At 42.5% G+C, this 26555-nt stretch overlaps 1 protein-coding gene across 1 annotated transcript in view; it reads right to left on the bottom strand.

The window, feature by feature from the left end:
- The window catches only part of LOC115471377 (polycystic kidney disease protein 1-like 3), a 120919-nt gene that overhangs the window by 37107 nt on the left and 57257 nt on the right, over nucleotides 1-26555 (bottom strand). Inside the window, exons 17-22 of the mRNA XM_030205074.1 lie at nucleotides 25664-25856; nucleotides 18965-19196; nucleotides 14990-15089; nucleotides 12667-12819; nucleotides 10241-10426; nucleotides 3226-3502 (exon numbers count right to left, since the gene is read on the bottom strand). Of these exons, the coding sequence (XP_030060934.1) occupies nucleotides 3226-3502; nucleotides 10241-10426; nucleotides 12667-12819; nucleotides 14990-15089; nucleotides 18965-19196; nucleotides 25664-25856 (1141 nt within the window). The remainder of the gene's footprint in view (nucleotides 1-3225; nucleotides 3503-10240; nucleotides 10427-12666; nucleotides 12820-14989; nucleotides 15090-18964; nucleotides 19197-25663; nucleotides 25857-26555) is intronic.

Below are 26555 nucleotides of genomic sequence, written 5' to 3'. Positions count from 1 at the left end.
AAAATCGGTGTAACATTGGCCACCCTCCAATCTGCAGGTACTAAAGGACGATTTTAATGACAAGTTACAGATAATTAACAGCAGATCAGCAATTTCATGTTTTAGTTCTTTCAGTACCCTTGGATGTATGCCATCCGGTCCAGGTGATTTATCACTCTTTAACTTGTCAATTTGGCTCAGTACGTCTTCCAGATCCACTGAGATTTCTTTCAGTTCCTCCACATTGTCATCCTTGAAAGCCATTTCTGGTACAGGTCGATCTCTTACATCTTCTTCTGTAAAGACCGAAGCAAAGAATTCATTCAATCTCTATGCTATGGTGTTGCCCTCCCTGAGTGCCCCTTTTATTCCTTCATGATCTAACAGTCCCACGGATTCCCTCACAGGCTTTCTTCTTCTGATGTTCAATCACAGCCAAGTCCTGCTCATCTTTTGTGCACAAAAGTTCTTCGCCCCTTAAATTATATTGTACCTCTCCACTCCTGTCTCTCCCTACACTCCCCTCGGGTACTCCGTTCTGTGGATAAATCTCTCTTATCTGTCCCCTTCTCTTCTACTCTGTTCCTTTTATCTCGCTGCACCTCATGCCTGGAATATAATTCCCAAGCTTGTACGGCTAGCCCTGTCCTTGGCCATTTTCAAATCCAGGCTAAACACCTACCTCTTTAACGCTGCTTTTGACTCCTAACCACTACTCACTTGCCCTGTACCCTTTTATCCCCACCTCTTTAATTCCCTTCCCTCTTAATTGTTCTGTCTGTTTTCTCTGTCCTATTTAGATTGTAAGCTCTTTGAGCAGGGGCTGTCTTTTTCTTGTTTGGTGTGCAGCGCTGTGTATGCCTTGTAGTGCTATAGAAGTCATAAGTAGTAGTAGTAGTAGGTTCTGGCAGCCCAAATGCATCTCCCTGCATTTTTTAGCATTAAATCTAAGTCACCCAATTCCAGACCATTCCTCTAGCTTCGCTAAGTCCTTCTTCATGTTATTTACACCATCAGGGGTGTCTGCCCTATTGCAAATTTTGGTATCGCACGCAAAGAGGCAAACCTTACCAGACAGCCCTTCAACAATATCGCTTACAAAAATGTCAAAAAGAATCAGCCCAAGAACTGAACCTTGTGACACACCACTGGTAACATCCTTTTCCTCAGAATAAGCTCCATTTACCACTAACCTCTGTCATCTTCCACTCAACCAGTTCTAACTCAGACAGTCACTTGAGGGCCCATACCAAGGGCACTCAGTTTATTTATTAGTTGTCTATATGGAACTGTGTCAAAGGCTTTGCTAAAATCTAAATACACCACTTCTAGCGCTGTTCTTCAATCCAACTCTCAGGTCACCCAGTGAAAGAAATGAATCAGATTTGGCCACGCTTTTAATGTACGGTTTCATAATCTCGATGCCCCTTCTCAACAGCTTTGGCTCTTTTCTAAAGAGTCTACGTAGAGAGGTGTGGTAGTCGTGTTAGTCCACTTTTAAAGGTAATCAACAGAAATCAAACAAAATAAAACATGGAAAAGAAAATAAGATGATACCTTTTTTATTGGACATAACTTAATACATTTCTTGATTAGCTTTCGAAGGTTGCCCTTCTTCGTCAGATCGGAAATAAGCAAATGTGGTAGATGACAGTATATATAAGTAAAACATCCAAGCATTTCATTGACAGTCTAACAGGGTGGGGGTGGGTAGGAGGTATGCATGGGAACATTAAAGCATTCTACAAAACACCCCACTGATGCTTGCTCCGTACATAGCGGGTGAGCTGTAAAATCCCAGAAACCCATGACTGGCCTGAGCCACATAATAATCTCTAAATGCTGTGGGGTCTCCGTAAGTTTTAACTGCCACCATATTAAAATATGATCGCTTTCCGGGGTCGCAAGTGAAGCTTAAGGATCACTTTCCCATAGCGAAATAAGATGTGTCTGTTCTGGTCTGTTTTTATTTCAAAAGGTGATGGTATTGATGTGCTGCTTGTTCACAGAAACATAATGGGTCTGATTATAAGTGAAGATGATAAACTCATCGCTTTCCCCTATAACCGGAACGAAATGATCTCCTAACTGATGCTCCACGATGTCTTTGTAGAGATGCAAGGTATTAAACCTCCCTATGTTGTCTTGGGCATGTTCATACAGTTAGAAAAAGCATTGCGTTCTAACCTCAAAATGTTTACTAATTCACTGGCTGCTTGAATGAGCACCTGTAAGCCCATAGCTTTTATTTTGATGGGGTCTTAAAAGATTTGCAGGGCTGTATGCCATAATGAGTAGTGATGTCTTCGTTCATACTCTCTGTTAAAGCTTCCAGGGTCGGGTAGTAGCCTCTCCGTACTACTACTTTTTCATCCGATACACTGTTCACCATCAAGATGTAAGGTTGGTCTTTTGTAACATTGTACCATGAGTGTAGGTATTGTATTTTCACCAAATCCACTTCTCATGTCCTTGTAGATCCAGAATTCTCGCTAACTGTACTGTAAAATTAGAACTGGTGTGTTGTGAAAATATTTCCGCACAGGCGTTGCTAGGTTGTGTGACATAGAACCCCTCGTTTTTCATGTTAATTTTCGTGTGCAGCTTTAGATGTCTTGTACCTCAGAGGCCAGCACACGACTGTTAAGTTTCTCAGGCCAACCTCTCCATTTCACTAGACCCTTTTTGTACTGGCCCCTTCTTTTTAATTCTACTCATTATGGTACACCCTATACTACTAGCGTGTCTTTATCTGTCGAATGTTATGCGTTGGAATTATGTAATTGCATGTTGAGACTCTCCTGCATCAAGTCAAAAATTGACCTTAATAAGAGTTGTGTTTTGATGGGCAGGAATGGTACTTTGATGGCAACTCCAGCAGTAGGAGCAGTAATTCCAGTGTTTGACAGACTGCTATGGTCTGTGTCCTGAAAATGGTAAGACAGATTTTAATGAAGTATACATATTTTATTTTCTACCACATTCATATCACGTGCTATGAGTGTGAGTGTTGTGTAACTCAGTGGGGGGAAGGATGACATCTTAAAGTTCAATATATCGAGTAAAATAATTGCTAGTTAATAACATTGTTGGATTGTTGGTTTAATCATTAATTGATAATGAGTGTGACTGTTGGGATGGACCCTATAGTTCTTTAACTGCCGTCATTTACTGTGTTCTTAATCAAACAATAACAAACATACAACCATTCTGGATTGCTGACAAGCTTCACTTGATGTTACCAACCTGGTTGCAGTGCTACGGTTTGTCCCAAGATCCACGGTATACCCAGCACCAGAGTAGATGGCAAACTTTGCCCAGATTGGGTATCCTTCAAGTATCTCTTGAGTTTGGTAGTGCCAAATGTTCTCCTCATCTGTACTGTTTGGGGTAGGAGAAGTCCAGTAAGGCCCGTGGTCCTCTGTGTCCTCACTGCCATAGGATGAATCAGGATTACGCTTCACTCTAAGCTGACGAATTCGTGCACTGCCCATCAGAAAAGAATTTCCATCTGTGATATAGCCTGACAAATGATAATACTCATTATAAGAGATCTGAGCTTCTGTTTTAATGAGCAACAGTGATCAAAACCTCAAAACATCTGAGAAATTTACATGTAGCTACTAGAAATATAACAGGGCTCACAGTCTGCAGAATAGATACCAGCAAGATATGTGCACAGAGTTCTCAACATCAGTGAGTAAATGGAAATTATGGTACTCACAGATGGACGCTAAGAGAAGAATTTGGGAGCCCTGGGATGGTCATATGAAGGTCTTCACTGCACCCTTTTCGATTAGACTCCCTGCTACCTTGGTCAATATTTAGGAGGTTTTTGGTTAGACGTGCACATTTGAGAGAGATGGTGCTTCTGGTTACACCTGAGAGCACAGATGCAATAATCCCGTTTGCTTGTGGACGTTGCCAGACTCTGAATATCATGGTCTCTTTCTCTGATGTATTCTAGATAGTTCTGTGTGCAGATATTTTCTTGCATTTTCACAGATTTTTGGTCCTTTTCAGATTTCCAGTTGTTTTTGCTGCTATAATATGTGAGTTGTTATAAAATGAGGTTATAGGTGAGCTGTAAGCCAGTGCAGTCTTTTCTAGTAGGCATGCTAGGGGGAGGCGCTAGGGCACTGCGTGGGTGGAGTCACTATTTACATATGCATGTTGTAATGAATGCACAGACACGCACACGATGCAGCTGCTCTTCAGCAGGTAGAATGTCCACTGCTGCCTGGAGCTGTAACAGAATTCTACATGGACACATCAGAGACTTCTACACACATAACTCAGACACCTTCCTCCCGATACTGAAAAGCATTTAAAAGGCCAGGATCGGCACCTGGCCGGTTAAATGTCCCATAACCGGTTATCCTGTGAATTTTCAGCGGGACAAGGCCAGCCATGGCCCGTTGAAAATTTGCGACTAGCTTTTCAGCACAAGTTTAGCGGCCATATTTGGTCTGAATATTGGCCCATTGTTATTTCCGATCTGACGAAGAAGGGCAACCTTCGAAAACTAATAAGAAATGTATTAAGTTATGTCCAGTAAAAAAGGTATCATCTTATTTTCTTTTCCATGTTTTATTTTGTTTTATTTCTATTGATTACCTTTAAAAGTGGACTAACACGACTACCACACCTCTCTGCCCATTGTTATGAAATCAACCACTAATTTTATAAAACAATTTCCGTGTGGAAACCATGTTTGTTATGACAGACTATTTATAAAGACACCCATCTAGCTTTTATAAAATATTGAATCCAGTCCAAAAGCTCTAACAGGATATCCAAAAAGCATGTGAAGGGCAACAACGTTTAAATTTAGCTGCTGATCACATGGCCATATGTATAGAGTAATATTATTACACGCGGATTGGCGTCATCACACATGCAAGTGCCAGTGTTATTCTGTAAAGTGTGTTCTTATGTCTCTTAGCAACCACATGGAGGGCGTTAAACTGAGCAGAGTACGAATGTCATGGGCGTGTCACCTAGCAACACGCACAACTTACAGAATAACAGAGGTGGCGCAACTGGTCTGGCGCACTGAGCTTCAATGCCGCCTTCACCTGTATTCTGTAAGAGCTCAGAATAACTACCATAGTAGAATTAGCGCTTCACACGGCTTGTTTTTCTGCCTATTTTATGGCCACTATATATTTTTTTGGGACATTCATTTAGAATGTAAGAGTCATCGGTCTTTATAAGTGTATTCAAAAAGTATAAGCAAGAAAAATAATCGTATAGTATTTCAAAAGGTTCTTCAAAGTGTTTTGTTGTGAGTATTGTTATATATAATGACTTTGAAATTCAATATATTATAAGCTTAATGTCTCAATTTTCTCGTGTAGTCAGCAGCTGACATGGTATCAGGCTTTCAGAACATATTCCATATTAAAAGGTCCATTTTACCCTCACCGTTGGCATCGCTGCTGACATTCCTGTTTATGTTGAATTTCAATGTTATGATATAATACAATAGTCACAATGAAGCACATTTTGAAATATTACATAATGATTTTTCCTGTAGGAACTGATGATTATACTTTTCTGAATACACAAATATCCCTTTATTCCAGAATCTCATGCACGTTTCCCAGCTTAGCCTGAACAACTGCATGTGACAGTTACGTGAATAATTTAATTGTCTAATTAGTTGCGAATTAACACTAACAAGCAAAAATTGGCAATTATTGGAGTTAATTGGCATTAATTAGCACATATGTGTTAATTGCACATAGACACTATTCAATAATGTTACTGCTTAAATTCTATAGCACATAATTGTGAGGTGTGGGGATGAGGGAGGGTGTGGACATGGGAGGGGCATGGATGTGGGAGGGGTGTGGATGTGGGAGGGACATTGATGTGGGAGGAGTGTGAATATGGGAGGGACATTGATGTGGGAGGGGTGTGGATGTGGGAGGGGTGTGGATATGGGAAAGGCATGATGTGGGAGGGATGTGGACGTGGAAAAAGCATGATGTGGGAGGGACATTGATGTGGTAGGAGTGTGGATGTGCCCCAATTTGACTGCCCCGATCGGACCGACCGTTCACTTGTCTATTAGATTGTAAGCTCTTTGAGCAGGGACTGTCTCTCTTTGTTAAATTGTACAGCGCTGCGTAACCCTAGTAGCGCTCTAGAAATGTTAAGTAGTAGTAGTAGTAGGAGCATGGATATGGGAGGGACATTGATGTGGTAGGGGTGTGGATGTGGGAGGAGCGTGGATATAGGAGATGCATGATGTGAGAGGGGTGTGGACATGGGAGGGGCATGGGTGTGGGAAAGGCATAGACAAGGGAGGGGCATGCACTTACCATGTTCAGCTTACTACTACTACTACTACTTGACATTTCTAAAGCGCTACCAGGGTTATGCAGCGCTGTACAATTTAACATAGAAGGACAGTCCCTGCTCAAGGAGCTTACTCTAGAATAATGTTCGTGTCCTGCATGACTGTGGCATCTAGGTTTGAGCATTTGTTCCTGCTTTATAAGAACCATAAGTGCTGGCACCGACAGTAACATGCTATCAATGCTGATATGTATTATAGAGAGTACAGCTGTTTATGTATTAATTAATCTGTACTTTTTAGTTAAATCCCCTGAAGACGCATACAGCGAAACACAGACTTGTGTAGGGTTTGACGATAATACAAATGAAGAGTATAAAAGTGTGGAATTAGGTGATGGACAGAACCAGAGGGAACAGCACTGTTGCATGATTGAGCAATTTGAATATTTATTTTTATTACATTTGTACCCCGCACTTTCCCACTCATGGCAGGCTCAATGTGGCAGGCAATGGAGGGTTAAGTGACTTGTCCAGAGTCACAAGGAGCTGCCTGTGCTGGGAATTGAACTCAGGTCCTCAGGACCAAAGTCCACCACCCTAACCACTAGGCCACTCCTCCACTCCTTTGAATTCTGAAGATGATCGTATCAGCGAGATAAGGCGTAGTTTGTGATACATGTGGAACTACAATCATTGGAAAAGAAGACACAAGCGATAAGTGAACATTGAGCTAATAATATACAGGACAAGGCAGAAAACTGTTGGGGAATTAAGTAATATTCTGTGAGGAAATTAATACAATGTACTTAAGGGGATATATTTCACTTGTAGTGAAGATTTGTGAAACCAGAAGTTTAAATAGCCCAAATGACTGAAGACTTATTTATTCATAAAGATGTACAAAAAAGATTCCCCATAACGATTTGGCTCCCAAATTACTCCAAAAACAACTATTATGGAATTCTCCTAATTTCTTTATTTCATTACATCCTCATTACTGAATATTATATCCTGTCCTGATATCATTATGTTATGTTTTATCTGTTTATCCACTTCCAAGCCTACAAGATATACCTATGCACCTTTATTTGTATTAATTCTGAAATTATTATTCCGTTAAGATGATTGCTATGATATTCTTTTGCACCTTATCTGCTTTATATTCTGAAATTCTTATTCTATTAATGTGAATGTCGTTGTAACATTTTGTAAGCCACATTGAGCTGCAAATAGGTGGGAAAATGTGGGATACAAGTGCAGCAAATAAATAAATAAATGATTTAGAGTGCTAGGTTAATATTATTCAGGTGAATGATTTGTTTTTAAATAAAAAAAATGTACAATTAAGAGGTTTCAATAAAGGATATGTTATTAGAATTTAACAAAGTGTAAGGTAGTTAGCTACTTGATAGATGTTAAAAAATAAGTATGAGACATTTTCATACAGTGGAGGTACTAGACATAGTCATCTCTGTCATGCATAATTAGGAGTATCCTAAAAATGACCTACTGATGGTTCTCAAGGACTGGGACTAAAGACCAAGGGATTAAAGAAATGTGGCTACTCGAGGTCCTTGTAACTAAAGGTGCTACATCTGAAGGAGCTCACAGAGCTCTCTGTTAAAGATGGTAATTCCAAGTGTAATTTCTAAAATGACCTCATGGTCCTAGATAGGACATAATCTTGAGAGTGAACACCAATAAAGAGCAGAATACACAATGCATATTTCTTTGAACTGCCCCAGGGCTGCTAGCAGAAACCAAATCCAGCACCCGAGATTCCACAGAGATTAGGAAGCGATGAAATGAGGCCTCTGACTATGCTCACTTTGGTATATTCCATAAGTAGAGGAGTGTGGTAGCCGTGTTAGTCCACTCTTAAGGTTATCAATAGAAATCAAACAAAATAAAACATGGAAAAGAAAATAAGATGATACCTTTTTTATTGGACATAACTTAATATATTTCTTGATTAGCTTTCGAAGCTTCCTCTGACTATGTTTACTCAATTATTCGTTCAAGCTTATCTGTGATATAATGATGCAGAAATGTTAAAGATATGATGTTAAGAGGTATCATGAATATATATTTTGATGTATGTTTGCTTGTACCCCGCTTTGGTGATAAGTGGGTTATAAATGTAATAAATGAAGAAGTAAATAGAGATTAGACAGCAATGAATCATAAGGAATGTCAAGTCAAATGCAAAGCGCTGATAAGGAAGGCTAAGAGGGACTTCGAAAAAAGATTGTGTTGAAGGCAAAAACACATAGGTATATTAAAAGCAGGAAGCTGGCAAAAGAATCGGTTGACCCGCTAGATGACCGAGGAATAAAAGGGGCGATCAGAGAAGACAAAGCCGTAGTGGAGAGATTAAATGGGGTGAACAAACATGTGGATAAAGGTAAGCCGGTTGATATTGTGTATCTGGATTTTCAGAAGGCGTTTCACAAAATACCTCATGAAAGACTCCAGAGGAAATTGGAGAGTCATGGGATAGGAGGTAGTGTCCTATTGTGGATTAAAAACTGGTTAAAAGATAGAAAACAGAGAGTACGGTTAAATGGTCAGTATTCTCAATGGAGAAGGGTAGTTAGTGGGCGCTGTGCTGGGACCGCTGCTTTTTAACATATTTATAAATGACCTAGAGATGGGAGTAACTAGTGAGGTAATTAAATTTGCTGATGACACAAAGTTATTCAAAGTCGTTAAATCGCGGGAGGATTGTAAAAAATTACAAGAGGACCTTACCTTACCTACTTGTTAGCTTCAGAACTTAGTACGAGAACAGTGCTGGGCAGACTTCTACGGTCTGTGCCCTGAGAATGGCAAGGCAAATCAAACTCGGGTATAAAGTATCACATACCATGTAAAATGAGTTTATCTTGTTGGGCAGACTGGATGACCGTACAGGTCTTTATCTGCCGTCATTTACTATTGTCTTTTCTTCATGTTAAATTGTGAAGCACTGCGTACGACTGGTAGCGCTATAGAAATGATTTATAGTAGTAGTAGTAGTACTATGTATATTTTGTATGAGTATTATTTGTATTTAATTGCATTGTCTGTGTAATAGCACTGTGTATTAGGACTGCTTTTCCTTTTGTTTGCAGTTCTTGTGATTGACTCCTTATGAGTTTTCCCTATTGGCTGTTAGCTCTGAGCGAGAGCCAGCCCTCCCTCTCTGCCTCTGTGGGCTTTGTGAGAGAGCCCAGTCTTCCTAGCATGCTTTATGATCAGCAGCTGTTCTAGGGCTGATCCCTCCTTAATCTACTATAATTCCATCAAGATTTTTCAACATTTTCCCAAGTCATTGCACATTTATTTTCCCTGAGTTTCTCCTCCTTATTCTCCTTTGAGTGTTACAGCTTTTCCTGTCCACTGGGCTGAGGTTCTGGCCATCATCTTCTTGCCTCTGTGGTAGTTAGATACAGACTCTATGTGCAGAAGGCAACAATTCTCTTCTAAGTAACTGAACTGTAAATTGGATTTTTTTTTGAGTACTACAACAAAGAAGCTTTGCTTAAGAATTGACTGTCTTCTGGTAAAGCTTCTATTTGGGGATGGTTTATGCTGGCTGTTCAGCCAAGAACATGTGTTTGGAAGTGGGCATGACCACCTGTCAAAAATGTGCAAATTTGCTTTGACAAAAGCTAGTGAAACTTGGACTATGCTTACCCTGATACATTCCATAGAGACTAGACGGCAATGAATTGTAGCTGCTTGTGACTACCCTTACCTTGGTACATTCCATAGAGATTTCATAGAGATTAGACAGCAATCAACTGTGGCTTCCTACGACTACCCTTACATTGGTACATTCCATAGAGATTTCATAGAGATTAGACAGCAATCAACTGTGGCTTCCTACGACTACCCTTACCTTGGTACATTCCATAGAGATTTCATAGAGATTAGACAGCAATCAACAGTGGCTTCCTACGACTACCCTTACCTTGGTACATTCCATAGAGATTAGGCAGCAATGTTGCCTGGGTCCAGGTGAAGAATTGGTCCAGTGTCTTGATTTGTTCGAATGAAGTTTTGAAATTCCTCTGAATGCTTTGGTTTAAATAAAACTCGTTGGGACTTTTTTCTGCATAACTCATAATTATGATCATTGAGAGGAAGAGGACATGCACTGGGAAAGAGAAATATTGTTAAAAATGTATTCTCGGCAACATCTGCTCACTCTTCTATGCAACTAGGAAGAAAGACACAGAATTCAGCTGGAGAAGAAATATTAATCTGGGGGGTAATATATAATAATATAGTAGTACATATGATAATATATAGCAGACAGTACATTGACAATCCCAGCAGTAGGGAGCCTAATATCGTTTCCACTGTTGCACTTCTGCCAAGCTTCCCAGGAAAATCCTAAACTGTTCCCTTCATGGCTAAAGTTATTTGAAGAGCTATATTAGCACGTCCTGGGTCAGTTACAGCAGTGGCGTAGCTGGGGGGGGGGGGGGCACCAGGGGAGCGGCCGCTCCCCCAAATGGAGTTCTGCCGGCGCCTATTTTTTTCTCAACGTGTTGCACTGAAAATGTGCACCGGCGCAAGTCTGCTGTTGCACCGCTTTTGCTCCCCCCGCGCCATCAACCTGGCTTCGCTTCTGAGTTACAGTAGATGTGTACATACAAAGAGATGCAGATTGCCCTATCAGTCATTCACGCATAGCTCAGTGGTCTGAGTGCTGACAAAACAAGAGTCTGTGCCCAAGGACAGGTACAAACATGGCTGGGCCTTGAGATTTGCAGTGACTCAGATGCTTTGTGCTTGATTTGCTGCAGGCTGGGCCATGATGATCCTTTTGGTGTCAAGTGGATGGGTTGGTAAGAAAAAGTCTCCCAGGCCAGGAGATACTGCCTGATTCAAATAAGCAGTGGCAGTCAGCGACGACGAAAAGCAGATCAAGATTTTTAGAAAGAATGAGGTCATGCAAAAGAGAGTGCTGAGTGACAATTTAGTACAAAGAGGGAAGAGAATGGAAGAGAGGGACAGTAGTGAGGTGTCTCACTTGTCCTGGGAAAGAAGGTGGGTTTTACCCTCAGCAGAGAGTACATAAGTATCGCCACACTGGGACAGCATCCTATTTCCAACAGTGGCCAACCCAGGTTACAAATACCTGGCAAGATCCCAGAAAACTCAATACATTTTATGCTGCTTATCCCAGAAATAAGCAGTGGATTTTCTCCAAGTCAATTTAATAATGGTCTATGGACTTTTCCTTTAGAAAGCCGTCCAAACCTTTTTAAAACCCTGCTAACCTAACTGCATTTATCACATTCTCTGGCAACGAATTCCAGAGTTTAATTACACATTGAGTGAAGAAACATTTTCTCCGATTCGTTTTAAATTTACTACATTGTAGCTTCATCACATGCCCCCTAGTCCTAGTATTTTTGGAAAGCATAAACAGATGCTTCACATCTACCCGTTCAACTCCACTCATTATTTTATAGACTTCTATCATATCTCCCCTCAGCCGTCTTTTCTCCAAGCTGAAGAGCCCTAGACGCTTCAGCCTTTCCTCATAGGGAAGTCGTCCCCTTCTCTGTGCCTTTTCTAATTCCACTATATCTTTGTTGAGAGGATTGATGAGAATTCCATCTGTGCATCTGTCTGCTTCACCCTCTGTCCCAGAGACATGAAGTAAATTTTGATATGTTAGGAAGGGTACCTGGCTGTATCACTTGTGCCAACATGGATGAGCAGCATTGGATAACAGTCAGTCATTAGACTTTATGAGTCTCGGAAAGCTCTCTGTAACATCTTGAATTTTGGTACCTGGCAGACAGCACACCTCCAGCCCAGATAAGTTGCACTGAATGTCTGTCAGAAAGTCTTTACTTCAGGAGCTATACATCAATTCAAATCAGGCACACTACTGAAAATTACAACATAAAAACTGCCATACTGGGTCAGACCAGTATCCTGTTTCCAACAGTGACCTGGCAGAAAAACAAATCCTGGCAACATTCCACCCCACTTATCCCCAGGGAAAAGCAGTGGCTATCCCCAGGTCTATCTTAATAACAGTTTATGGACTTTTCCTCCAGAAACTTGTCCGAACCTTTTTTAAACCCACATCCTCCAGCAACAAGTTCCAGAGTTTACCTATGCCCTGAGTGAAAACAATATTTTCTGCTATTGGTTTTAAATGAGCCACTAGCCTGGAAGCTTTAGTCCGGCCCAGTTTAGCAGTTCTTAAGTTCTTCTGGCATAGAATCATATTTCTATGGGACAAGCCAGGGACTGGAGTGGGGTTACAGGGTTTTCTTCTCGTGACAAAGGGAACACTTGTGGGAGCATTTCATGGAGAGAGGCTTGTTAATTGTGCTTTTCAGTGCACCAGAGTTTAAGCACCTTCCATACCAATAATGTCTGTGATTAACTGGTAAAGCTGCTTTTCTTTCACCGTCTTTTTCTTCAGGATCGTACATCTGCCAGTGTTGTCCAGGTCTGGGGATTTATAAATGGGATTCTTCTGGTCTCTCCAGCCAGACAGTTCCCAGTCAGGGTGTGTCCCTATGAAATGCAGAAATGTGACTATGAAATGCAGCCCTGTGACGGAGAACATGCGTAGACAAAGCGGGCTTGAAAGGCATTTTGAAAAAACATTTATGCAGGTGAATACAAGTTTAAAATGTTTTTCAAGAAACCTTAAATGCAACTTTTTAGCATCAGGAACATGGAAGCAAACTTCAGATCATTTTTTCTTAAGTACCTTAAGTCCATAAAGTAAACCAATCATAAGGTCAGTGTGCACACCATATAAAAATGATATCTAATTCTTTAAAAGCTTCAAAGTCAGGGCCACCAGGTAACTCAAGTCTGGGATATTGGGACAAGGCAAGTGGGGTGGGATGGGGCTGAATTTCCCCTTCCTCGGTGACTTTTTCTTAGAAATGATAATGTATTCAAAATATTCAGTTCCAGTGCTGTTCCCCCTTCTCCAAAGCAATTATCCATCATTTCTTCCTCTTTCCATATTGCCTCATCCTTTCCCTGGCCATTGATCTTTCTACCATCCTATATTGCATTCATTGCAGAAGTTCAGTCATCCACCCAGTCCTGTTCCAATGCGTTTTTCCTTCTTCCCACCCTAGTTCAACTTCCCTTATCTATCGTCTCACTATCTCTAATGCTCCCTCCTCTTGCTCCTATCTCATTGTACCAGTTCCATTGCTCCTCACCCTGAACTTTCTCCATTCCCCATCACTCCCTTCTTTGTTCCAGTGCCCCCACCAGCATCTTCTCAGTTGTTCTGCAGTTGATATAATTTTCACTGATTGGACACTGAGCCAACCTCAGTCAAAGACCATGGTGGAAGTAGCCACCTCATTTTGACTGACATGAAAGGCTCTTCTTTCCTCCTTCCCTTTGCACTAACAGAAAAAGCAGAGCCTAAGACTGCCTCAGCTTCCTCTGTTGCATGGAGCAAACCTTGAGAAAATCTCACACCTCTTGTGTGACCCCACACAATATAAGAAGAAAGGGAGTGAGGGAGGGCTGGACAGCTGCTCACGTCTTATCTGAAGGAAGTTCTGTGTCTCTGTCCCTACTTGACTTGGGGACAGAACTTGTGGCACTGCTTTGAGGTCATGGATGTCTACTAATTATAACCTGGGTTCATATCCTGGGCTGCAGTTCTAATTCCCAGGCAAACTAGAGATATTGCATTTATTAAATAGCAGTCTGCAGTCTCACCCCTTCTTCCCCTGTCATATAACCTTCCCACCTGAAATGGCCCTTCATTCCTTCCTTCCTTCCTTCAGAAGGAGCAGCAGCCAACCTCAGCACCTCAGATCCCTCCACTGGTAGAACTTGGTTGTACTTTTAAAAGGCAGACATTGTAAACTCCCCTGATGCATTGCATTGGCATGGAAATTCTCAAAGCAAAGATGAGTCAATAGAGGGATCGTATGAAGAAAATGTAAGACCACTGGGTGGGGGTAGGAAGTGAAGACATGGGAGTATGGGTGACCAGAAGGTGCAGAACCTCTCCTGTGGGAGGTATAGAAACATCAGAGCTCATGGTGCTACCAGGGCCACCGAGAGGGGGGGGGGGGGGCACAGGGACAAAATTACCAGGCCCAGGCCTTCAACGGGGGCCCAGCGCTGCAGTCCCACAGTGCCTCACCTCAGTCCGCGTGAAAGCGCAGCAGCGGCAGTCTGCAGATCGCCTCCCTACAGGCTTTCCCTCCCTGTGTCCCGCCCTCATCTGATGTAACTTCCGTGAGGGTGGGACACAGGGAGGGAAGGCCCAAAGGGAGGTGATCTGCCGCTGCTGTGCTTTCACACGGAGCAAGGTGAGGTGCTGTGATTTGAATGCAGGGGGCCCGGCCTGCTGGCAGATGGAGGGGGGCGGCGGCGATGATCTTGGGGGGGGGGGGGGGGCGGCAGCGGCAGTGCCCTGGAGGTGGCCTTGTCCTGGGCCCAGTCCAGACTCTCGGCGGCCCTGGGTGCTACAGCCCAGTAGAGGTTGGTTCTGACTGAACTGAAAGCCCAAAGGAGCAAGAGGAAGCTGTTAGGGTTGGGTGTTAGATTATAAAAGAAAACAATTGCCATGGATATTTTCTGCAACTTACTTCACATTAATAGGATTTCTACATGCAAGCCAGTAAACTCTGTCTGGTTCACTTCCTGTACGAATGTATTGTCTGATGAGAGGATTTAGAAATGCAACCAGAAATACCTAAATGAGTGACGATTCTCTGCAGCTGCCGCTCCTCACAAGCCTCCATCATGTCTTTGCTTTTCAGCACGCGTGAGAAAATGAGAGTTTGTAAGAAGACCTGTGTGATGAAATGTAGCCAGATTAGACCCACTCTCCAACCTTCGAGCCTTTTTAATAAGCTTAAAATGACTCACCACGAGACATGCTCAGGCATCCTGTGTTAACTTCCAAATCAGCGCACATGAACTATGAAATATTTTCACATTTTTATTGGGTGGGGGTGGGGTGGGGTGTCAGGGGGCAGAAAGTAATGGGTTAATGTATGCGCATTACCACATGCTAACGGGTTAGCGCAGGAATGCCAGGTGATCTCTTACTGCCTACATAATAGTTGTGGGGAAGTACAAATACGATAATTCTTTTTACTGGTCAAGCACTAATGGCAACACCATTGCCTGGCTATTAATAGGAAAAAGAGAACATTGGCCATTTTCCAGCTGCAGAAAAATGGCCTTAGCATGCGGGAAAACCCCACGTAGGGGTGCGGTAAGGCCACCTTTTACCACAGCTTAATAAATGGGTCTTCTTATTTTTACATTCCCTCTTATTCACTCAGATATTTTTCTCTGCTTTTATATCTTACAATATGCTTCAATTTGGGCTCACATCACTCAACATCATGAGAAAAATGAGTGTAAAAATATTTTTATCCTGTTTAAAATAGCTTGAGGAGTATAGTGATGGCAGTGCTATGTTTTATGTATTTATTTGACCGTGCAACAGACGTTGGTTCAGTTCTTAAGGCTGGATTCTGCTCCTCCGGCTGATGAAAGAGGCAGCATTGAGAGCCCCCGGAGGCAGGGAATCACAATCGCACAGTGGGGACAGTCACATGCGCTGTATTTCAGAGGGTGCTGTCATTGGTGACCTGTGCCTGCATGACAGCGAAGGAGAGACCAGAATGGGAAGATACCATGAGGAGCTGTGAATAAAACCTTAGCGGGCTGAACTTAGGACCCAAAATGGTGAACTGGATCGGAAACTGGTTGACCAACAGGCGGCAGAGGGTGGTGGTAAAAGGAATCAGCTCGGCGGAAAGGAAGGTGAGTAGTGGAGTGCCTCAGGGGTCAGTGCTGGGTTTAATATATTTGTTCGAGATGTTGCTGAAGGGTTAGAAGGAAAGGTTTACCTTTTGGTGGATGACACAAAGATAGGCAATAGAGTGGATACCCTGGAGGGAATAGAAACCATGAGAAAGGATCTCCAAATGTTGGAAGAATGGTCAAGGGTCTGGCAGTTAAAATTTAATTGAATATATCAATTGCGCCAGAATTTCCTATATGTAACCAAGTATTATGTTTAGTGCATCATGATTAAAACCAAGTATTCATTTGCTATTCCCGACATGAAGCCACGTTTCACTCTCAGAGCTTTTTCAAGGGAATGTATTCCAAATCTGTTGAATAAACAGGAGAGATCACTGTGCTTGCTCCTCCCTGCTGCTATTTGCTGAAATTCGCTGGACATGGATGGAAGGAGAGGGCAGGGGAGAGCGGAGACATGCTGGAAATGGATGGAGAGGAGAGCAGGAGATAGAGGAGAATTGCTGGACATGGATGGAAGGAGGAGTTGGCGGGGAGAGAGGACTTGGATGGAGGAGAGGGGAGAGAGAATTATTGCTTTATATGGATACAGGGGCGGGAATAGCGGGGAGAAGTGCTGGACATGGATGGAGGGGTGGAAAGAAAAAAGAAGAAGATGCACATGGACGGAGATGAGGGAAAGGGAAGAGAGGAGAAAAACTGAACGTGGATGGAGAAAATAGGCAAAAGCTGGATCCACGTTATACCTCCTCCAGTCAATGGAGGAGGACCCAGCTTGTACTTATGGATGTAGGGCAAGAAATGAAGAAGAAAGGAGGAAAGTAAAGAAATATATGGAAAAGAAGCCCTGGAAACGGAGTTAAGAGAACAGATAGCAGCAGAATCAGAGACTGGGACCAATATGGATAGAAAAACAAAGTCACCAGACAACAAAGGTAGAAAAAATCATTTTATTTTCATTTTAGTGTCTGGAATATGTCCAATTTGAGAATTTACATTGGCTGTCTTATTTTGCACTGGGTATACTGGAGTGTAACAGCTTACAGAAATTATTTATAATGAAAAAAAATCACGTTATTTTTTTCTCCTATACTAGTATAATATTTTCAATGTCTGTTTATATGTGCCATGGCTGGTATAAGGGGTGTGGCTAATGTGGGTGTGGCTATACTAGGGGTGGAGCCATATGTGGTGACCCCGCCCATAATGAGTACCGGCACCTTTTTTTCTACAAAAAAAGCACTGGTATTGTTCCATGGTGCGACCTCACCTTGAGTATTGTGTTCAAATCTGGTTGCAGAATTAGATAAGGTTCAAAGAAGAGCGACCAAAATGATAAAGAGGATTGAACTCCTTACCGTATGAGGAAAGGCTAAAGAGGTTAGGGCTCTTCAGTTTGGAAAAGAGACAGCTTGAGGGGGATATGATACAGGTCTACAAAATCCTGAGTGGTGTAGAATGAGTAAAAGTGAATCGATTTTTCACTCTTTCAAAAAGTACAAAGATCAGGGGCTACTCAAGGAAGTTACATGGAAATACTTTTAAAACAAATAGGAGGAAATATGTTTTCATTCAACAAATATTTAAGTTCTGGAACTCTTTGCTGGAGGGTGTAGTAACAACGGTAGTGTATCTGGGTGTAAAAAGGGTTTGGACGAGTTCCTGGAGGAAAAACCCATAGAGGCATATTTTGAAAGCACTTAGCCTTCCAAAGTTCCATAGAAACCTATGGAACTTTGGAAGGCTAAGTGCTTTGAAAATATGCCTCATAGTCTGCTATTGAGACAGACATAGGGAAGGCACTGGTTGCCCTGGGATTGGTACCATGGAATGTTGCTACTATTTGGGTTTCTGCCAGGAACTTGTGACCTGAATTGGCCACTGTTGGAAGCAGGATACTGGGCTTAGATGGACCATTGGTCTGATCCAGTATGGCTACTCTCATGTTCTTAAGTTGATGAGGAGACTAGGCATGTGAATGTCTGGATAGCTACACAGCTAGACTCATGGAGCCAGATCCCAGCCCTGGATCCAGCTGGATATAGAAAGGGGCTGGAGAAAACTGTCAGGTAAAAAAGGTTTGGGGCCAGGAGATGTGATTGTGACTGCTATTTGTTAGAATATCGCTGACTGTGCAGTTCCAGGCTGTACTAAAGCTGGAGAGTTCTCGTTCAAGAACTGCTGGTGAAGTAGGGTCATATTAGAGGCTCATCAGCCAGACAGAGCTACTACTACTTATCATTTCTATAGCGCTACAAGGCATACACAGCACTGTACACCATACACAAAAAAGATAGTCCCTGCTCAAAGAGCTTACAATCTAGATAAGACAGGTAAACAGACAGAATAATTAAGGGTAAGGGAATAAAGAGGTGAGGATAAAAGGACAGGGCAAGTGAGTAGTGGTTAGGAGTCAAAAGCAGTGGTAAAGAGGTAGGCTTTAAGTTTGGACTTGAAAACGGCCAAAGAGGGGGCTAGACGTACAGGCTCGGGAAGTCTATTCCAGGCATGAGGTGCATCAAGATAAAAGGAACGGAGTCTGGAATTAGCAGTAGAGGAGAAGGGGACAGATAAGAGAGATTTATCCACAGAACAGAGTACCCGAGGGGGGGGGGGCGTAGGGAGAGACAAGAGTGGAGAGGTACTGGGGAGCGGCAAAGTGAATGCACTTATAGGTCAATAAGAGAAGTTTGAATTGAATGTGGAAACGGATAGGGAGCCAGTGAAGTGACTTAAGGAGGGGGCTAATGTGAGCTCAAAGATCTTCTTCAACTTCCTCTTTCTTACAGGGTTTAGAAGTCATTCGCTTCTCAATTAAAAACATCTTGGTCTCTGCAAGGCAGGAAAATGCTCAGTTACTGCATAGAGTGGAAAATTACAAAGCTCTTACCTTTACAGGTGGAACTAAGAAGACACTTTCAAGCAGTGACAGCAACATGGAAAGGAGCCAGCTGGTGGTTTTCTCTTTGCTCATATTGAGACTCAGAAGTATCAGGTAAAATGCTGAGAATGCAGAGATGGAAAACAGAAAAATCCAGCAGACGTGAGGGAACCATGTGGGCAGGTAACTGGAAATGGATGTCTTCTGTCTCAGGTTAGGAACAGGAAAGCCAGGGGCCACTCTGAAACCAGAAGTACAAGTGTGACCACTCGAATCCCTCAGAGAAAATGATTCCATTCCCTTATTAAAGTGGAGTTATGTATTTTTATGCTACTATAAGTAGATAAGAACATAAGTGTTGCCATACTGGGTCAAACCAAAAGTCCAACAAGCCCACTATCCTGTTTCCAACAGTGGCCAATCCAAGTCACAATATATCAAAAGAGTAAAACAGATAATATGCTGCTTATGCCAGGAATTATCAGTGGCTTTTCCTAAATCCATCTTAATAATGGCTTATGGACTTTTCTTTTTGGAAACATTTTTTAAACCCTGCTAAGCTAATTCCTTTTACCACATTCTCTGGCAATGAATTCCAGAGTTTAATTAAACGTTGAATGAAAAAAAATTTCACCGATTTCTTTTAAATTTTCTACTTAGGGGGTCTTTTACTAAGATGTGCTAGCATTTTTAGCTTGCCCTAAAAATCAGCTGGCACTAAATGCTGAGATGCACATAGGACTATAATGAGCATCTCAAATGCTAGCACACCTTAGTAAAATACCCCCTTAGTAGCTTCATTGCATGCCCCTATTCCTTGTATGTTTGGAAAGAGTAAACAAATGATTCACATCTACCCGTTCAACTCCATTCAGTTTTTTATAGACATCTATCATATCTCCCCTCAGCCGCCTTTTCTCCAAGCTGATGAGCCCTTGCCGCTTTAGCCTTTTCTCATTGGGAAGTCATCCCATCCCCTTTATCATTTTTATTGCCCTTCTCTGTACCGTTTCTAATTCCATTATATCGTTTTTGTTTTAAAGATTAAGGAGTTTTCTTTATTATGGGAATGATTAAAACAACATGGACATTAAAGAGATGAATAAGAGGTTAAGAGGTTTTTTTTTTACTTTTCAAATATTGTTATTGTCAAAATCTAAAATTACAAAAGCTCACAATACCACGAAGTGCGAACAAACAAAACTCTACAACCTAGACAAGCATTTCCCTAGCTCCTTCTCCCCCAGCACATTTTAGATTGATGCCGCAATGAAAGGGAAAGTGCAAAGAACCCACCCCCTTCCACACCAGCCCACAGAGCACAATGCAATTCTAACAGAACAGGCTACACAGTATTCACAGAGCAATCATCATCCAACATTTCCAGAATTCCGGAATGCAGCCTCGCATAACAGCAGCAACTTCCTCGTACTTGCGGAAAAGACAGACTCCAGTCCACGAGGCATTCATGGACAAAACAGAGCTGTCCTTCCACTCAGACAGAATATGCTGGATGGCCAAACCCATATCAAACAGTCGAGCTCTACCCCTTGGCAGTAAGCAAGGCAAAGCCGCAGACCTGAAGATAACCACCTTATAAGTAAGATCATTCTGGAGGTGGAATACTAAAACTACACACAAAAGACATTAGAATATTCTCTGTTTTGTTCTCCATTCCTTTCATAATAGTTCCTAACATTTAATTTACTTTCTTAGCTGCCGCAGCACATTGAGCAGAGGGTTTCAACGTATCATCCACTATGACGCCTAAATCCTTTTCCTGGGCGATGACTCCTAATGTGGAACCTTGTATCGTATTTTGGGTTCCTCTTTCCCACATGTATCACTTTGTACTTGCTCACATTGAATGTCATCTGCCATTTGGATGCCCAATCATAAGAACATAAGAATAACCATATTGGGTCAGAACAATGGTCCATTTCGCTCAGTATCCTGTTTCCAACAGTGGCCAAGTCACAAGTACCTGGCAGAAACCCAAATAGTAGTAACATTCCATGACTACCAATCTCAGTGTAAGCAATGGCTTCCCCATGCCTATCTCTATAGGCTTTTCCTCCAGGAACGTGTCCAACCCTTTTTCAAACCCAGATATGTTAAAAACTGTTACCATATCCTCCGACAATGAGTTCCAGAGCTTAACTATTTCCTCTTATTTGTTTTTAAAGTTTTTCAATGTAACTTCCTTGAGTGTCCCCTAGTCTTTTCTACTTTTTGAAAGAGTAAAAATTCAATTCACTTCGACTCATTCTACACCACAGTATTTTGTAGACCTCAATCATATCCCCCCTCAGTTGTCTCTTTTTCAAGCTGAAGAGCCCTAACCTCTTTAGCCTTTCCTCATATGGAAGGAGTTCCATCCCCTTTATCATTTTGGTCGCTCTTCTTTGAACCTTTTCTAATTCCGCTATATCTTTTCTGAGATATAGCAACCACAATTGAACGCAATTCTTAAGGTGAGGTCACACCATGGAGTGATACAGAGGCATTATAATATTCTTGGTCTTATTTTGCATCTCTTTCCTAATAATTCTTAGCATCCTGTTTGCTTTTTTGGCTGCTGCCATACACTGGCCAGAAGATTTCAGCATATTGTCTACAATGATACCTAGATCTTTTTCTTGAATGCTGACCCCCAAGGTCACCGTCAGGTAACTATGAACAGGTAACTATGATTTGGATTATTATTCCCAATGTGCATCACTTTGTAAACTTCATCTGCTATTTGGATGCCCAGTCTTCCAATTTCCTAAGGTCTTCCTGCAATTTTTCTCAATCCACATGTGTTTTGACAACTTTGAATAGTTTTGTGTCATCTGCAAAAGTAATCATCTCACTTGTTGTTCTGATTTCCAGATCATTGATAAATATGTTAAATAGCACCCATCCCTGCGGCACTCCACTATTCACCCTCCTCCATTGAGAAAAATGGCCATTTAACCCTACCCTCTGCTTTCTGTCCAATAACCAATTCCTAATCCTCAACAAAACATTGCCTCCTATCCCATGACCCTTTAATTTTCTCAGGAGCTTTTTTATAAGGAACTTAGTCAAAAGGTTTCTGAAAATCTAGATACACTATCAGGCTCATTTTCGAAAGAGATGGACATCCAAAAAGCGACATAAATCGGCACTTGGAAATCCATCTCACAGAGACGTCCAAATCGGTATAATCGAAACCCGATTTTGGACGTCTTTCTCCGAAGTCTGTCACAAGGACGTCCAAATCTCAAGGGGGTGTATTGGAGGTGTGGTCAAGGTGGGACTTGGGCGTTGCTATGACTTGGAGGTCTTTGAGCCATAACGGAAAAAAGCAAAGACGTCCAGGACTAAAACTTGGACGTTTTCACCCAGACCTGTTTTTATTATGAAAAAGGCATAAAAAGGTGCCCGAAATGACCAGATGACTGCTGGAGGGAATCAGGGATGACCTCCCGTTACTCCCCCAGTGGTCACTAACCCCCTCCCATCCTCAAAAAACATGATTAAAAATATTACTTGCCAGCCTCAGATGTCATACTCAGGTCCATGACAGCGCATGCAGGTCCCTGGTGTAGTTTAGTACTAGGTGTAGTGCACTTCAGACAGGTGGACCCAGGCCCACACCCCCCCCTACCTGTTACATTTGTGGAGGAAACAGCAAGCCCTACAAAACCCTGCCAGAAACCCTCTGTACCCACATATAGGTGCCCTCTTTCAACCGTAAGGGCTATGGTAGTGGTGTACAGTTGGGGGTATTGGGTTTTGGGGGGCTCAACACACAAGATAAGGGAGCTGTGTACCTGGGAGCAGTTTGTGAAGTTCACTGCAGTACCCGATTGCTGTCCTGGCATGTCAGGGGGACCAGTGTACTACAAATGCTGGCTCCTCCCACGTCCAAATGGCTTGCATTTGGACGTTTTAGACTTGGATGTCTTTGGTTTTGAAAATCGCCAAAAATCAAAGACGTCCAAATCCAGGGATGTCCAAATCCAAGGACATCCATTGTATTTTCGAAACAAAGGACGTCAATCTTTTTTTGAAAATGGCCTTCTCCCTGCCTCCGAATTTGGACGTTTTACAAAGACGTCCAAATTCCAACTTAGACGTTTGTTTCGAAAATGCCCCTCTATATCAACTGGCTCACCTTTATCCACATGTTTATTCATGATGTCAAAGAACTGAAGCCAAATTGGTGAGGCAACTACAACTACTTCTTATAATTTCTATACTACTACTACTACTACTTAGCATTTCTATAGCGCTGCCAGGGTTACGCAGCGCTGTACAAGTTTAAACACAGGGAGGGACAGTCCCTGCTCAAGAGAGCTTACAATCTAACGGTAACATACTATGTAGTCAGTGTAGGTAACAGGAATGGGGAAGGTGGTTAGGCGCCAAAAGCAAGGGAGAAGAGATGGGCCTTGAGTAAGGACTTGAAGATGGGCAGGGAGGGCGCATGGCGTATGGGCTCAGGAAGTCTGTTCCAGGCATAAGGTGCTGCGAGGCAGAAGGGGCGGAGTCTGGAGTTAGCGGTGGTGGAGAAGGGTACAGATAGGAGTGATTTGTCCTGAGAGCGGAGGTTACGGGTGGGAACATACGGGGAGAGGAGGGTAGAGAGGTAATGGGGGGCAGCAGATTGAGTGCACTTGAAGGTCAATAGGAGAAGCTTGAACTGTATACGGTAGTGGATTGGGAGCCAGTGAAGCGACTTGAGGAGAGGGGTGATATGAGAGTATCGGTTCACGCGGTAGATAAGACGTGCGGCGGAATTTTGGACAGATTGAAGGGGGGATAGGTGGCTAAGCGGGAGGCCAGCGAGGAAAAGGTTGCAATAGTCAAGATGAGAGGTAACGAGCGAGTGGACGAGGGTTCGGGTGGTCTGATTTCTATAGTGCTACTTAACGTACGCTACTAGACAAACGTAGCACTGTACCCATGCTGACTCTGTCCCATCAAACAATGTTTACCTATGTGTTTCATAATTTTATTCTTTATAATAGTTTCCACTATTTTGTCCAGCACTGATGTCAGGCTTACCCCTCTGTAATTTCCCAATCACCCCTGGAGCCCTTGTTAAAAATTGGCTTTACATTGGCCATCCTTCAATCTTCAGGTACTAGGAAAGTTTTTATTGACAGGTTACAGATCACTAATAGCAGATCAGCAATTTCATGATTGGGTTCTTTCAGTACCCTAGGGATCATGCCATCCAGTCCAGGTGATTTATTACTCTTTAATCTTGCCCAGTACGTCTTCCAAGTTCACTAAGATTTCTTTCAGTTCCTCCGCATCATTAGCCTTGAAAAACATTTCTGGTACAGGTAGATCTCTTACATCTTCTTCCATAAAGACCACAACAAAGAATTCATTCAGTCTCTCCGCTATGACCTTGTTCTCCCTGAGTTACACAGTGACACATTTAAAACAAGAGAAAAATGTAGGAAAGAAAAAGGGGATGGGATTAAGCGGTTTACATATTGTATACTGGTGCTTATCTTGTACCTGGGGCAATGAAGGGTTAAATGACTTGCTCAAAGTCACAAGGAGCAGCAGTGGGAATTGAACCCAGTTCTCGTGGTTTTCAGGCCACTGCACTAACCATTGAGCCACTCTTGTATGAGAGGCTTGCCATTCATTTCCTCTGCTGATGTTTCTGTGTGTGAGGCCCTTCATATTTTTCACTCAATGTATGGTTAAACTGTGGAACTCTTTGCCAGAGCAAGTGGTAAAAGCAGTTAATGCAGCTGGGTTTAAAAAAAGGTTTGGACAAATTTCTGGAGGAAAAGTTCATAAACCATTATTAAGTTAGACCTGGGGAGAGTCACTGCTTATCCCTGGGGTTAAGTTCCACGGAATCTTGTCACTTTTTGGGATTCTGCCTGGTGCTTGTAACTTGGACTGGACAGTGTTGGAAAAAGGATATTGGGTTAGATGGACCCCTGGTCTGACCCAATAAGTCAACTCTTATGTAAAACTGGAATGCAGCTTCAGCAATAAGATAGTGATTAAGGAATTGCACTTTTCAAACAGCCCTTCCTGTCATCTCCTATCATGATCACAGACAGAGAACCAACACAGATAAATACCCATACAATTGTGCCCATGCACACAGACACACACATGCAAACATTCACACATACAAGCACGCGTAGACATAGCAGCCCATGCAGAGAATTCCCTGAACCATACTTTATATGCTTAGTACCTTTATAATATTTGTCCCCCCACAAACAGGTTTAAATAGACACCTTTCTGGACTTCTCTCATAGGCACATCCTGTTATAAAACTGAGTTCATAAGACTGCTGTCTACAAAATAAAGAGCAGGAAAACCTCTGTATAATTCTGAGGGAAAGAGAAGAAACAGCTGCTCAGCAGAAATATGTTGTATTCTGCCCCCACGCACGAAATGCAGTCTGAGCACCCAGGAACAGTCCTTCCTGCCCTTTCATTATGTGTAATTCTTCCCTTTGACCACTGGAGGCAGAATGGGGTGCTGTCATATACCTCATGCAGCAGCGGCAGCAGGACCCATGATACAGGTTCGTCAGGAAGCTCTAGCCAAGGATGATCAATGTAATCGCTGCACTAACTATAGGAAAACAAAATCTCAACAAACTGCAAATGAAGCCTCATGGTGTCAAATCACAGCCCTGGTTCTGACTGAGCTGGAAAAGGAAGAGGAGAGAAGTAGTGGGAAAAAGCTCACCTTGTACTAAGAGCCTCATAAGGCCCCGATTTGCTCTCTAAGAGCACCAGGAGGTGTTGCAGCTGGCCAGTGGCGTGGATAAATTCATAAGGCTGTTGCATACTGCTCAGATCCAGCTCTTTCATCTCAGAATGCAGCGTCTCCAGCATTTTGTGCAAGAAACAGAGGAAGTTCCAATGTCTAGCCGTAACTCCTGAAATCAGATTGCAGGGAGAAAATATTCCAGCTTCCCTAAATCCTGACACTCAATGTGGAACCTGTCTGGTGGACAGGCTTCAGTATGAGCGACCTCTACTGATTATCACTTGTGATGCTTCCATAGGGGGTTCCTGCAATGACTCCCTGGTGGAGAAGCTTATGTACATGAAATCCTTCATGGACTGCATAAGGGACTGTCTACTAATTCCCCCTAGAGAGGTTTCTGTACATGGTGCCATCCTCTGCCTCCTCCCATCTGGACATGAGCAACCTTAAGGTTTGGGTTCCAGTTGAGGAAAAAAAAATCAACAAATGCAACTCCCTTTGACAAAGCAGACAATTAATCAGCACAGTGTTTCAGTGCAATAATTAGGTGAACCTCATTCAGTCTTGCAGTACTTATTTAGTCCACACAAGATTCAGGTAAGTAAGAAGGGGCATACTGGATCAAAGAACAAGGCATGGAACACGATGCATGAATTCATGGACCATGAGGCACAAAGTCAACCCAAGAGCAAGACATGAAGCAGAATTGGAAACAGTCACCCAAAGCAGCCCAGAGGCAGAGCAGATAAACTCTCAGCCCCAAGAGGACCAATCAAGAAAAGACCTACAGTAAACAAAGTCAGATGAAGACAGGAGGAGACACCAGAGCACACACCTCCCACAAAAAGACAAGGGATTGGAAAAATTT

Source organism: Microcaecilia unicolor, chromosome 5 (assembly GCF_901765095.1).
Source record: "Microcaecilia unicolor chromosome 5, aMicUni1.1, whole genome shotgun sequence".
Classification (NCBI taxonomy): domain Eukaryota; kingdom Metazoa; phylum Chordata; class Amphibia; order Gymnophiona; family Siphonopidae; genus Microcaecilia; species Microcaecilia unicolor.
The sequence above is the reverse complement of the archived record's forward strand: the minus strand, read 5'-3'. Positions and strand labels throughout refer to the sequence as shown.